Source organism: Artibeus jamaicensis, unplaced genomic scaffold (genome assembly GCF_021234435.1).
Source record: "Artibeus jamaicensis isolate MK-2021 breed Jamaican fruit bat unplaced genomic scaffold, CSHL_Jam_final contig_797, whole genome shotgun sequence".
Classification (NCBI taxonomy): Eukaryota; Metazoa; Chordata; class Mammalia; order Chiroptera; family Phyllostomidae; genus Artibeus; species Artibeus jamaicensis.
In genome coordinates this window covers 19,299,263-19,313,180 of record NW_026521977.1, presented here as the reverse complement: position 1 = coordinate 19,313,180, position 13,918 = coordinate 19,299,263, and the positions used below count along the sequence as shown (strand labels likewise).

At 39.5% G+C, this 13,918-nt stretch overlaps 1 protein-coding gene across 1 annotated transcript in view; it reads left to right on the top strand.

Moving 5' to 3' along the window:
• The window catches only part of FBXO3 (F-box protein 3), a 35,448-nt gene extending 22,932 nt beyond the window's left edge, over nucleotides 1-12,516 (top strand). The window contains exons 7-11 of the mRNA XM_037128241.2: nucleotides 773-857; nucleotides 1,910-2,032; nucleotides 3,956-4,071; nucleotides 5,527-5,717; nucleotides 11,324-12,516. Of these exons, the coding sequence (XP_036984136.2) occupies nucleotides 773-857; nucleotides 1,910-2,032; nucleotides 3,956-4,071; nucleotides 5,527-5,717; nucleotides 11,324-11,527 (719 nt within the window). The 3' untranslated portion in view covers nucleotides 11,528-12,516. The remainder of the gene's footprint in view (nucleotides 1-772; nucleotides 858-1,909; nucleotides 2,033-3,955; nucleotides 4,072-5,526; nucleotides 5,718-11,323) is intronic.
• The last annotated feature ends 1,402 nt before the right edge of the window (nucleotides 12,517-13,918 follow it).

The window sequence follows — 13,918 nt, the reverse complement described above, 5'->3', positions numbered from 1 at the left end:
TAAAAAAAAAAAAAAGTTTACCAAAAAACTCACTGGGCAGCATTGATGCATTGATTTAAGGGACTAATGTACGCTAGTCACTGAGGTGTGTTAACAGTAGGAGGGTCTGAGAAAGTTATGTTGTATTACTAGAGGGGACAAATAGAATTTATGTAAGTGCTTGTTACTGACCCATTCACTAGATCACAGACGTATAGTCTGGACTGGACTCTTTCAGTCACTGTTTTCTGCTTCAACCTGGTCGCTGAGCACACGCGGAACCGCTGTGCGTTTGCATCTGTAGTAGCACCAGTAGGCCGGTCTGATGGCGTGGAACTCCCCCGTGCCACCCTCTCGTCAGAGGTCCAGACAGCACCAGGCAGGACGCACCTGGACCCAGGTAGACCCTGATTGTTTGGGTTGAGGTGCTGATGTTTCTTTTGCAGTTTTTTCCTAAACATAGTTGTGTGTCCATTGTTCCAGAAATTACAGACAGAAGGCTTTTCATTCTTGTACCAGGACAAATTCAAGTTTAAGAATCTATTATTTAGTTTTAAGTATAAAAAGTAGTTTGAAATTAGTTGGAAGATTCCCCTAGCCAGGTAGTTGGGAATGAGATGGATACAACTGAGACTAGCAATTGACCTAATGAAGGACTAGTGGGATTATATCGATAAATGTTTCTAGTTTTGATATCATACTTTGTGCAAAGAGAAAGTACAATTGTTTCCTTGTTTCTTGTATAGATTTTACAAAAACTATTCGTCCTTTTCTTCCTGTTTCTGGTTTATAGGTGACACTTTTACTGACTGGTTTACTTCCTATGTCAACAATGTTGTATCCGGCGGCTTCCCTATCATCAGAGACCAAATTTTCAGGTATTTCGCTTGGGGCTCTTTAGGTTGGGATGACTGTAATCAGCAAAAACCACCGGTTACGGATCACAGGTGAAGTTTCCCAGGAAGGTTAAAAATGGAACCTCTCACGATTGTAAATCTATTTTATTCTCACTTTAAAGCCAAAACATCCAAACACTTAAACAACTAGTATTTTTCTCATCTTGAAGAATTAAGAGAAAAAACAGATTTTGATTTAGAAGTTATGGCTTTCTATTACTAGTTGTATAGTTTCTTTTTTGGGGGAAATAAAGCTGTTTGCCAGATAGTAGATTTAGTATGAATAGCAACTCAGTAACTATTAACTCCTAGAAAATATTGATTATCTCTAAATGGAACATCCAGGTTATCGTAGGTGGTATTAGAGGTCCTATTGCTTCACAGTAGCCTGGTTGGCAGAAATGGTCGATTAAATATACATCAGCTGCCCTAGAATAACACGCTAACACATTGTTATTGTCAGAGCCGCTGTGTAGGGCACAGCTGGGTTTTCAGCTGCCCCAGCATTTCTTAGCTCTGAAAATGGGGATGAGCGCTTTTTAGTTCCCAAGTTAATTACTGCTCTATTATTTGAACCACTGATCACTGAACCTTGACTGCTACCATTACTGATCCAGCATTGTCAAAGCTTTTTGGTTGGTTTATAATTTCTAGTTTTCTTCTAAGCTTAATAGGACTATACTTTTATTTAGTTATTTACTAATTTTTTTAGAAGGGGGAAGGGAGGGAGAAAGAGGAGGAGAGAAACATCAATATGTGGTTGCCTCTCACATGACCTCTCCTGGGGACTGGCCTACAAGCCAGGTACATGCCCTGATTGGGAATCGAACCTGTGACCCTGTGGTTCACAGGCCGGCACTCAACCACTGAGCCACACCAGCCAGGACAGGGCTATACCTTTAAAGTCTCATATGTGATTTAAATTTTCAATTTTAAATTGAAGTATAAGCTATTTTGCATTGTATGTGTAAACCCTTTATCCTGTAGATTGAGGTTAGTTGACTAAAAAGTGTTTGATTTTTTTAATTACCCAGATACGTTCACGATCCGGAGTGCGTGGCAACCACCGGGGACATTACAGTTTCCGTCTCCACGTCGTTTCTGCCGGAACTTAGCTCCGTACATCCACCCCACTATTTCTTCACATACAGGATCAGGTGAGGATTTGGAGTGGGGTTTCCTCTCAGTGAGTGATGGGATGTAACCTGTGGAGGTGTTGTGTTGCCCCCTTTGACGTGACGCACACATGTCGAACGCCAGCTCTTGCCGAAGGGTGGAGGAAGAGTGGGTGACAAAATTTCCTGCAGTGTAGTCAGCAGGGCTGGGGCTTCTGCTTTTACTTCATTTGCGTTTATTTGATGCTGACTTTACTCTCGGGTCCTAAGTTTTTGTTTCTTCAGTGTCTTCTGAGACATCTTTTTCTTCTGTGCAACCCCTCTTCTGGTTTAGGAACAGTCTGCTCTTTTTCGGTAAAGGGATCGTTTCAAAGTGGCAGGCAGAGCTCCTGTGCGGGCTAACCGGCCGGGAGCTCTGAGCTCTGCGCCACGTCCTGCGAGCTTCGTTCACCTGCGTGTGCTCAGTGACCAGAGAACCTACGTCTGCTCCCTCCGCTCAGCATTACTCTCTGCATTTCTAAGCACGTGTAGCAAAATTCAGACACCTTTTGGGCCACCGACCCCGTGTCCAGCCCCACTGTTCAGCCTGGACCAACATTAATACCAACTCCACCATTATAACAAAGGAAGGCCACACATTGCTTCTGTAAAGTGACGTCCTTCAGACACGTGGTGGCCCTTCAGATATGCACACCATAGGTGGCCTGGGCAGTTTCACGAGTGTTCTTAAAGTGAACACGAAGACTTGAACTTCTTGATTTGCATGATTTTGTGTCGTTTCCTGGGTCAGATGAATAGTGAAGTATTTTCAGAAGTTACCTCAGGCTGCTTACGGGAAAAGTTCAATGTGGTGTTTATAAAGAAGTTCGAGTTTATATTAATCTCTAAGCTCCTTCTCGTAAATGCAAGTGTTGTGCCAGGTGCTTTACAAAGTGGACCCCTCAGCTGCAGTCATCATGAAAGGTCAGGATTAGAGTCGTAATGTTTTCTAGACGCTATCTAATTACCCAAGGTGGACCTGTGCCTTCTGAATTTCATCTGGCCTGTGCGGGTCTAATTAAAAGTCTAATAAATATTCATTGAGCACTGCCTGGTTATCAGACATGGTGATAAGCACTGGATTTGGTGAAATAAAAAACAGATACTAACTCATTTTACTTAGAAATAACTCTTTGCTATGCCATAAAGACAACTCATTGCCCTAAGGAAGGGACTAAGGATATGTTGTTTTTAGATATCTTTTTTGTATATTCTAAGATCTATATAATATTTCAAAAATAAATATACATGCATATGTATATATGTATGTACTAGAAGTACTACAATAATGTACACTTAGCAGGAGCATCATAGGAGCTGATGTTGTTTGCAGCCTCTGACAGACATTTCTGTACTTGTTACGCGTGCACAGATGTTGCGTGTGGGATTTAGATCTTTCCTAGGATGAAACCTTCAAATAATGAGGCCTGCGTGTGCTTCTGGGGGACAGAAAACAAGGGATGGCAGGTTCCCAGACGAAGGCGTCATCCCAGTGACATTTTGCCTTGAGCTTTCTAGAAGCTAATGGAAAAAAGGGAAATGGGTTGTGTAGCAAATAAAAGACTGTCCGTTTTTAAAACAGAAGCTTTTTTGTGGCACCATATTCTAGAAAGTGTTTCCCATACTGATTTGTATTTGAAGAGCGTTGGCGTTGTCTTCGTGAGTTTCTGTGCTGCCTTTCTGTCGTTGGCCCCCACTGGAGGTCTGGGTGGGACTCACCCGACAGTGTTCCCCTTGGGGCTTCAGCTGCTCCGGCCATTGTCTTTGAGAACTTCCAGAAACTGATGATTAACACAGACCGGGGGGGGGGGGGGGGGGGTGGGGGGGGGGTTCTTAACTTACTTCAGAAATCCCCTTCGTGGTCTTAACAAAAGAAACAAAAAAGGCCTGATTTGTGTGTCTTGACTGCCTCTTTTCCTTCTCCAGGATTGAGATGTCAAAGGATGCACTTCCTGAGAAGGCTTGTCAGTTGGACAGTCGCTACTGGAGAATAACCAACGCTAAAGGTGATGTAGAAGAGGTTCAAGGACCGGGAGTAGTTGGTATGTAACACAAGATTTGGGTTAATGTATCAGTTGCTTCTAAGACATTTTGGAGAGCATATATGTGACACAGCTTGGAAAATGTGTGATGTAGTTAGTGGATAAGACTGCATCTTTTTAATAGCTGTGTCCACAGTGCGAAAGCTATCATAGATTCTGCTCTTTCCTAACTCGAATACTTTGCTTCGTAAATACAATGTGTAAAGGTCATTATTCTGTCAGTTTAGTACCTTAACCATGAACTTTTCTAAAGTTATAGCAAACTCGGGGATCGAGTTTTCATTCTGTGGATGATTTGAGTTCCTTGCTTTTCTTCTTAGTTCCTTTTTCCTAAACAGTCATTCATTATCCTATTGTGTAGGCATAGGACAGAAAAAGAAAATAATTGAAATTTGAGGAGAAATGTTAAAACTAACAGATTTTTATTATTTGTGGGTTTTGGTCATCTCTAGCTTGATTTCCATTGACATTCAGCTTTTTAAAAATTATAATTTCTTAAATTTCTGAAACTTTAGATTCTTCTGATTTTGTGTTTGTGCTTCAGAAAAAATAACACTTATATTTAAGCTTTGCACTTCTGTTATTGGTCCTAAGCATATACAGAATTCAGTTTTAATTAAAGTTATTCTAATTTGCCATGGCTGGTGTGGCTTAGTGGATTGAGTGCCAGCCTGCGAACCAAAGGGTCACCAGTTTGAACCCAGTCTCGGGCACTTGCGTGGGTTGTGGGTTAGGTTCCCCAGTAGCAGGCACATGAGAGGCAACCACACACTGATGTTTCTCTTTATCCCTCCCTTCCCCTCTCTAAAAATAAATAAATAAAATCTAAAAATATTTTTTTATCTAAAAAATAAACAAAATCGTTGTAATTCATTCCCACAAATAAAGTCATATTCCACATGTCTATTTAAGGAATTTTTCCTGAATTTATTTGGTGATCTAGTGCGGAACAATTTTGTTAAAGTCCTAATTCTTTTTAAGTCACCTGGTCCCTTTGAGTAGGAACTGTCCCTTGTGACTGCCATGTGGTCTGGGCTCAGGGCCTAAGCTGCATCCTCAGAATCGGATGGTTTAGTCTCTGGCTGTTTAAAACAGATTATTCTTATTGCTGTTTAAACTAGCGCCTGTGACGCTTTTTATTACTTATGTCTTACAGACAGTATCTAAAATGCCTCCAAGCATTTTGAAAAATATTCCTTTTTAAATTGTGTTTTATTCTACTGGATATCCCCCACCCAACCTACACACACACAACATAGAGAATAAGAGGGATTACAAAAAAGTCAAAATACTCCCTCATAATCTGATCACTGTTAACCTTTTGTTGTATTCCCTTTTAGATTTTGTTCCTAATTGTGTATTTACTTTAACGTGATTTACCCAGTCCCCCAGAGGCATATCTTATTTGCTGTAGTGAACTGAATTTTATACTTTATTGTTACTGTTTCTCTGCAGGTGAATTTCCAATCATCAGCCCTGGCCGGGTATATGAATACACAAGTTGTACCACATTCTCTACGACATCGGGATATATGGAAGGATATTATACCTTTCACTTTCTTTACTTTAAAGACAAGATCTTTAATGTCGCCATTCCCCAATTCCATATGGCATGTCCGACATTCAGGGTGTCTATAGCTCGATTGGTAGGTTAAATTTTCCTCTGGTGCTGGTTTACATCACTTTTTAGAATGAACTCCACTGAGGGTCTTTGTCGATTAGCCAGACTAATAGTTTATCAATTGTGTCCCAGAGAACCCTAGAAGTTTTGAGGGAGGTACCTTGGGGTGGGGTGGGGTATGCGGCTGTGCTGGGGGAGGTGGGCAGTCAGTGAACTAAGCTCTATACTCTTCAATCAGAGTAACTCTGTTACCTGCTTTTGTTTGTTAGTTTGTTTTAATAGCTTCATTTTTAGGGCAGTTTTAGATTCACAGAAAAATTGAGCAGAAGGTACAGAAATTTCCCACAGGCCTCCTGCCCCTGCACAACGTCTCCGGCCAGAGTGGTACCATTTTTGCAACTTGTTGAACCTACACCGACCGCCCCATTGTTATCACCTGCAGTCCGTCTGCAACATAGGGTTCGCTCTTGGTGGTGTATGTTCTGTGAGTTTGGACGTGTGTGTAATGACGGGTCTACCACTGTAGTATCATACATAGTGGTTACTACAGTTTCAGCCTCTTTCCCACTGTTTCCACAAGTGCATCCGCTGCCTGTTGAGAAACACCACACTAGATCATATCTATTTTATTTTAAGACTGGGAAAACAATTTCTTCTGGTGTTTTGCTAAAACTCCCAATTTTGTAAAATAATACAAAGATCCTATAGAAATTATTACAAAGAGGATTTAATGGGTAGCCTTCTACTTTCAGTAGTCTCTCTTTGGGATCATTTCCTAAGTCAACTAGGTATATTTTTTTAATCTCATTTTTGGGGTTACCTTATGACACGTATTACAGTAATCTCAATCTCGCGAGCTATAAAATGACTAGAGAAAACCATGAAGCTCCAGTTACACAATAAGAGTAACATGTGAATCGTATACCCAGAATGTAATTGAGTTGTAAGCATCAAATGTTCAGGAAAAAACCCCTCTGGCTCTTGGGATGACCCTGATGGGTGGGTCTGAAATAAGTCTGGGAAGATGGACACGATCTAAATCTGACCCAGAGCTGACACGTTTGGAAGTCCAACTCGTAGAGAGGATGGTGAGAGAATGTGGAGGCTTTTCAGGCCATTACACTTGTGTGTCTGGTGAAAAGAATCCATAGTCTGGGTTTGGAAGCGGTGTGGCCTCCCTCTCAGCGGAGGAATGCCTTCTACTGTTTACCCCCAGGACCGGGAGTCTGCCGGCTCCACGGCATCTACCGTTCCCACTAGTCCAGACTCTGTGTGACACTGGTATCACCGCACCCTCGAGTGTTCGACATGATTTATCAGTGAAGTCATCCAGGGCTGGGATTTTCTTGAAAGCTTTTGAAATATGAATTTCTTTAATATTCATGTTTTCTGTCTTCTTGAATCACTTTTGATAATTTGTGTCTTTTAAGGAATTTGTCCATTTTGTCTAAATGTTGGATTTATTGGCATGAAGTTATTCACAGTATTTCTTTGATAATCCTTTTAATGGCTGCAAGTGCTATAGTCACATGTCCTCTTCCTCTTTGGTTCTTCTTTTTTTCCTTCCGGGTCCCTGCCCCTTCCCTTCCCAGTTTCCTGAGCACTGGCCCTTCCCGCTGGGTCCCCAGCCCCCACCCACCCACCCTGACCTGGAGTTGGGAGGCCGGACTTCCTCTTTCATTCTTAACATTAGCAGTTTATATCTTCTCTTTTGTTCATCAGTTTAGTGAGGGGCTGTCACTTGAATGATCATTTAAAAGAACAACTTGTGGTTTCACTGACTTTTTTCCGTTATTTGCTCACTTTTTATTTTTATTGATTTCTGCAGTTACCTTTATTTCCTCCTATTTAATTTGGGTTTAATTTACTTTTTTTTTCTAGCTTCTTAAGGTAGAAGTTTAGATGATTGATTTTAGACCTTTTTTCTCTATAAGCACTGTTTCAGCTACATTTCATAAATTCTAATATGTTATGTTTTCTTTAAGATTTGGTTCAGAATATTCTCAGATTTTCCTTGTAATTTAATTTTGATCTATGACTTTTCCAGAAATGTGTTAATTTCCAAACATATGGAGATTTTCCAGTTGTCTTTTGGTTATTGATTTCTAATTTTGTTATGGTTAGAGAACTCACTGTGTATAATTTTAATCCTTTCAAATGTTTTATGGCCCAGAATTATGGTCTGTCTTGGTAAATAATCCTTCTGTATTTGAAAAGAATGTATTCTGTTATTTGGGGGAATATTCTATAAATGACAGGTGAAACTGGTTGATTGTTTTTCAAGTCTTTTATATATTTACCGATCATTTTTTTGTCTTTGTTCCATGAGAGACCATTGTTGTAATCTCCAGTTATAATTACAGTTTTGTCTATTTCTCTTTAATTCTATCAGATTTGCTTCACGTGTTTTGAAGCACTATAATTATATGCAAATATACTTAGGATTGTGCTGTCTTTTTAATGTTGTGCTTATATTTTTTGTTATGAAATCTCTGACAATATTCCTTGTCCTAAAGTTGGCACTATCCCTAACATAAAGTCTAAAGAGTGTCACAGTTGGGGCAGGCGGTCGGTCAGGTGTGATCGGGTCTGCTTCGTCCTGTCGAGGCTTGTTCGTAATGTTCGTTAGGATGGGTGTAAAATGGTCTTTACTTAAGAATAGTCATTTCAAACTTTTTGGTTTCATGACACCTTTAAGCTCTCTAAAGTTACTGGAGATTCCTCAAAAAAATTAAAAGTAGAACTACCATATGACCTAGCAGTTCCACCTCATGAGTATTTATCCAAAGAAATAAAAAACACTAATTTGTAAAAGATAATGCACCCCTACCTTCACTGCATTATTGTTTACAACAGGCAAGATATGGAATTAACCTAGGAGTCCGCCCACAGATGGATGGATAAAGAAGATGTGGTGTGTGTGTGTGTGTGTGTGTGTGTGTGTGTGTGTGTGTTTACAGACTATTACCCGCAGTAAAAAAGGAATGGAACCTTGCCCTTTGCAATGACATGGATGGGCCTAGAGGGTGTTATGCTAAGAAACATAAGTCAGAGAAAGACGAAAGCCGTATAATTTCTCTTACTTGTGGAATCTGAAAACAAAACAAGTGAACAAACAAAATGACACAAATAAACTTATAGATACAGAGAACAAACTGAGGATGACCAAAGAGGAGTGGGATAGAAGAACGAGCAAGAAAGGTGAAGGGATTAAGAAGTACAAACTGCCTGTTATAAAATAAGTCACAGGAGTGTGATGTCCAGCTTAGGGAATATAGTCAATAACATTGTGATAACTGTGTGTGGTGACAGATGGCTACTAGACTTACTGTGCTCATCCCTGCATAATATGCGTGTATATATGTGTCTAACCATGTTGTTGTACACCTGAAACTAATACAATATTGTATGTCAACTCTAATTAAAAGAAAGTTATGAGGACTCCAAAGAACTCTTGCTTATGTGGGTTATATTGACATTGATTATGTTAGAAATTAAAACTGAGAAGTTTTATAATATTATTATTCCTTTTTAAATTTTTTAAATTTATAATTTTACATTACAATAATAAACTCATTACATGTTCAACTCTCTCTTAACTATGTTCTTAACTTATTTAGAGTTTTAGTGCCTTCCCAACCACAGATAGTAGTATAATATCTTGACCTGCCTTGTGGAAAATATTTTTTCTCTATTGAGGATGAGACATGAATAAAAATAAATGAGAATTCTGGACTTATTCTAACCAACATGAAGCAGGAAGTGGGGGTTGCATTCGAGTTGTGCTTCTCTTTGCCTTTCCTGTTTACATATTTGGTTTTTCTGATATGGAAGTTGAATTGTTCTCCTTTTTGTGTCCTCTAACAATATGATTAATTAGGAGGCTTAATCCCTCCTTTTGCTTTACACTTGATGCCATTTTAAAAGACCCTGTTGGTTGGTCTTAAGCCTTTTGTTGATCTTGGTGGTTTGTTGTCTGTTTTAGACACTTTCAAGGCACCTGCTTCTGATTTATATCTCTTGTTGTTTTGTTCCTCTGCTGCGCCATGCGTGTGTGCATCTTAGCCGTGACCGTGAGCAGTCTCCCTCCTTAAACACACTGATTTTTTGGACAGTTTTTCTGTTTTCATTAAGATAATTAATAATACACTATTTGTATTTAATATTTTAGAATTTTCTAATCCTTTACCCCTTCCCTTTTTGAACCTGCTGTTGAATTTCAAAGTCTTCATTCTCTAGATTTAAAAAAAAAATTAGGGAAAATAATGGACTATCTAATATCATATGTGTATTTTCTGATTATTATTGTTCATGTTATAATAAATCCTAGTGACAATTTCTTTTGATGAGTCCTACTACAGAACAATACCTTTCTCCCAAATCAATTCATTTGCTCACTCAACAGGTATTTTCGGAGTACCTACTAGGTGCTGGGGAAAATGCAGTAAATGATACAATTGAAATCTCTGTCTTGGAATTTACATTCCAGCTAGAGGAGACAAGTGTAGCAAATAAACACTATGTACCCAGGTCAAGTAGTATCAATGACATGTGCGCTGGAGAAAAATCAGTAAAGGGAATAAGGAATGTCTTGTTGGGTTGTATAATACAAAGATGTGTCAAGAAAGGCCTCAGTGACATTTGAGTTGAGACTTGAAAGAACTAGAAAGAGCCCTTGGATACATGAGGGAAGAGTGTTCCAAACTAAACACAGCAAGTACAAAGGCCCCGATACACTAATAATGTGCCTGGAAGAACTGCGAGGATGCCCTTGTCCTGGAGGGCGGGCCAAGGGGAGAGTGGTTGGAGAGGAGACCGGAAGGGTCATGGAGGTGCTGCATCGTGAAGTGTCGTAGAAGCCTCAGTGGAAGGACTTTTGCTGCCATCACAGCCCGAGGTTCCCAACATTTCCCACATTACAAACTAGGACCCTGCTGCTCAGAATTCTGTCCAATGTAGCAGCTCCTCTCTTTGGATCTTCAAAAGTGAGAGAGAAAAGTACCAGCACAGTAAGTCAAGACTTGATTAGAAACCCTGCTTAAGAGCCAGTTTCCAGCAGATGTTCAGATGTTGCGCATTCAACGTCACCACTTCCCTACTCGGAGAGACTTCAAGTTCATTTACAAGCAGAGGCTACCAATGGTGGTTGACTTGAAATGATGTGCCTTTATAAGCACAATAGAAATTTGAGGCCTCTTGTTGACAGTACATAAAAATTACCAGTAGAGGTCATACCATATCAGTATTCTCACATCCTCTTTTCTGTAAGCATATAGATTAATAAGGAATTGTTACTTATTACAGTAATACGATAAACTTGGTAAAGCTTTATCTTGTAAGGAGTGGCCTGCTTGCTACACTGTATATGAATAACAACTACCATGTTAAAAAAATGAGTGCCGTATTGATGAGGTACATTTACCATGAAAACCACATGGAGCGTTTTTAAACATGTATTAGAGTATATGCTCTGGAATCTCGCATCAGCATGTGCATTTTGAAAGTGTGCTGTTCAAGTCTATAAAAATTCATATTCGGCACTCTGGTTGTTTAGATAAATCAGAATTTGCGTTAAATAAGTATAAAAAAACTGATGGAAGTTCTTATCAAAAGACTGTTTTTTCTTTCAAGGAAATGGAAGAGGCAGAAGATGAGGAGGAAGACAAATCGTCTTCATATGAATATGAAGAGATGGAAGAGGCAGAAGAAGGGAAGGAAGACGATGATGATGATTCGGCGGATATGGATGAATCTGACGAAGACGACGAGGAAGGGAGGCCCAGGAGACTCTTCGACGTTCCCATTCGCAGACGCCGCTACTCACGCCTATTTTAGCGGGGCCTCTGCTAATGGAACCACTGGGATGAAGCCACTCTGTTAAATAGATTTCTCAATAATGTAAATACCTAAATTGTTCTCGGCATATAGCAAGAAAAACTAGCATGAAATATTGTTTCTGGACTCTGGATTCTGTGCGACTCTTCATTAGGAATTGGATCGTTTGAGTTTGCTTAGTGATTTTGAGGTTGAGGAAGAAATGAGAATTTTTTTTTCTCTTTTAGAAGTCAGTGGGGGAATAGTTCTCTAGCTAAGGAGTAGACATTTATTTGTTTCAAAGTATTTTGTACTTATGAAATATGGAAGCAGGAGGGAATTGCTTTGAATAAGGATTTAAACTATAGCAGAAGTACCTACCCAAAATAGGTATTGGGTATGTGACTGAAAAATTCTGTGAAAAGACTTCTTGCAGTTGTCATTTAGCGATGAACACAATTTGTAATTAGGCTAATCCATTTAGTGATTTCTATATATTTTGTACTCATAGGGAACTAATTGACTGAATAGGTTGAATGCTGGTCTTTTTGTCCTTTCTTAGACAATCTATCCTTAAATTTAAAAGTTTTTATCACTATAGCTTTAAATTTAAAGACGTTATGACCTTGACTTTGAGTTTAGTCTTCAACTCTCCCAACCTTAAATTTAATTTAACATCTTCACCATGACACCTTGAATTTAATTAAAATCGTCAACATTACTATTGTTCACAGATGCATTTTTGAAATGTAGAGTGTAAAAGTATGTATTATGTTGTTTATTAACAGAAATTCTTCACAATGTCATACATAGTCTAAATTTGTAAATACCGCTTTTTTTCCTTTATACACTTCTAAGTTTGTGATGAGTGACATGAATTTTATGTTAAGATTAAGTATGTTTTCCTGAAACATGAATTTTTTTTGTAATTATATTATTGAGAGTTTGGAATGAAGTCCTCCAAGTGTCAAAAACTCATTTTAAAAACAAGTTTTGGTTCCGATGCTGCATTTTGTATAATTGCCTGTCCTCCATCAACTTATTAATAAGCCTTTGCTCTTCAGATGAAAGAGGAGGTGACACCTGCTGGTCTGTTGTTAGAGACCCACCGAAAGCCACTTCCTGGCTTTGGTTATACCCAGTCAGGCACCCCACTTTCCATCTCCCCCAAGAACAGTGGTTTTGTACTGAGAACTGTAAGAAGAGGAGGGTACTGGGGTGAAACAGCTGCCATCAGAGACCATGAAGTCAAACTTAACCTTTTCATGTTGGCACCCGTCAAAATGTTCTTAAATGGAGTGAGCAGTTTTTCCTGCCTTTTAAAAAATAGAGTAGTATCAGGTTGCCAAACCCTTCTATTGTACCTATGTCTTCTTTTTAATCAAGACACTGATCTCTTAAAATTTTCCTGGTAAAGCAATCATTTAAAACTAGTCAAAATGTTGCGAGTTGAAGCTGGCCCCAGGATCCCCGGCCATGCATTGCATGCTTCCCTTTTCTGGATGACTTCTCTTTTCTCTCAGTCCCAGAGTACCCACGATGCCCCAAGTCTCCCCTGCAACCCCACCAGTGTTGCTCCTCAGAATGCTTAAGACTCCTTTATCCTCTCGTCAAAATTCACATTCTTTTAGCATATTGGATGTATGACCTCTGGTTCATGCTAAGGTATTCGTTAACAAGCTCAATTTTTTTTTATTTCATTTGTAAAAATGTGTACTCACACATAAAAGGGATCTAACAATTGGTCAGACTTAAGGCCATTTGTGGCTTTGAGGTCTCTTGAGAACACCTATCCATTTGTCTAAAGTTTGATGTGTCAGAATGAAACATACCTAAATAGCTTAAACACCTTAGGGTTTTTTTTCTTCTTGTGCTAAGTCAGAGGTAACATTCTGGGCTGATACCAATTGTGTCGACATTTCAGATTCCTTCCATCTTTCTGCTCCACTATCCTTAGCTCAAGACTAGTCTTAAAGGTCACCTCATGACTGCAAAATAACAGCTGGAGTCATACTGTGTTCTAGAAAGGATGATAAAATCAGACGAGAGGTGAAGCAGCCAGGTCTCCAGCAGGATAGGTAGAGAAAGGGTGCAGGATGCAGGAACTAACATGCTCAGAATGGAAACCTACTACAAAGTAAAGGCAGTGGTCCAAGTGAGACATGCTGCAGGCCTGAATTAGGGCAGTGGCAGGTGTAGTGAAGAGGCTATGAAGTTGAGATAAGCAAATGATGTAGGCAGGAGTTGATGAGGTGTGAGGGAGTGAGAAAAACCAAGGTTGGTTCCCAGGTTTTTGGCTTTATGTATGGAAGGAAAAAAAAGCAGTGGACCATTGGAAATGAGTTCCAATTTGGACACATTTTGAGTTCAGAGTGTCTGTGGGACATGTAGGTGATGTCCAGCAATCAATTG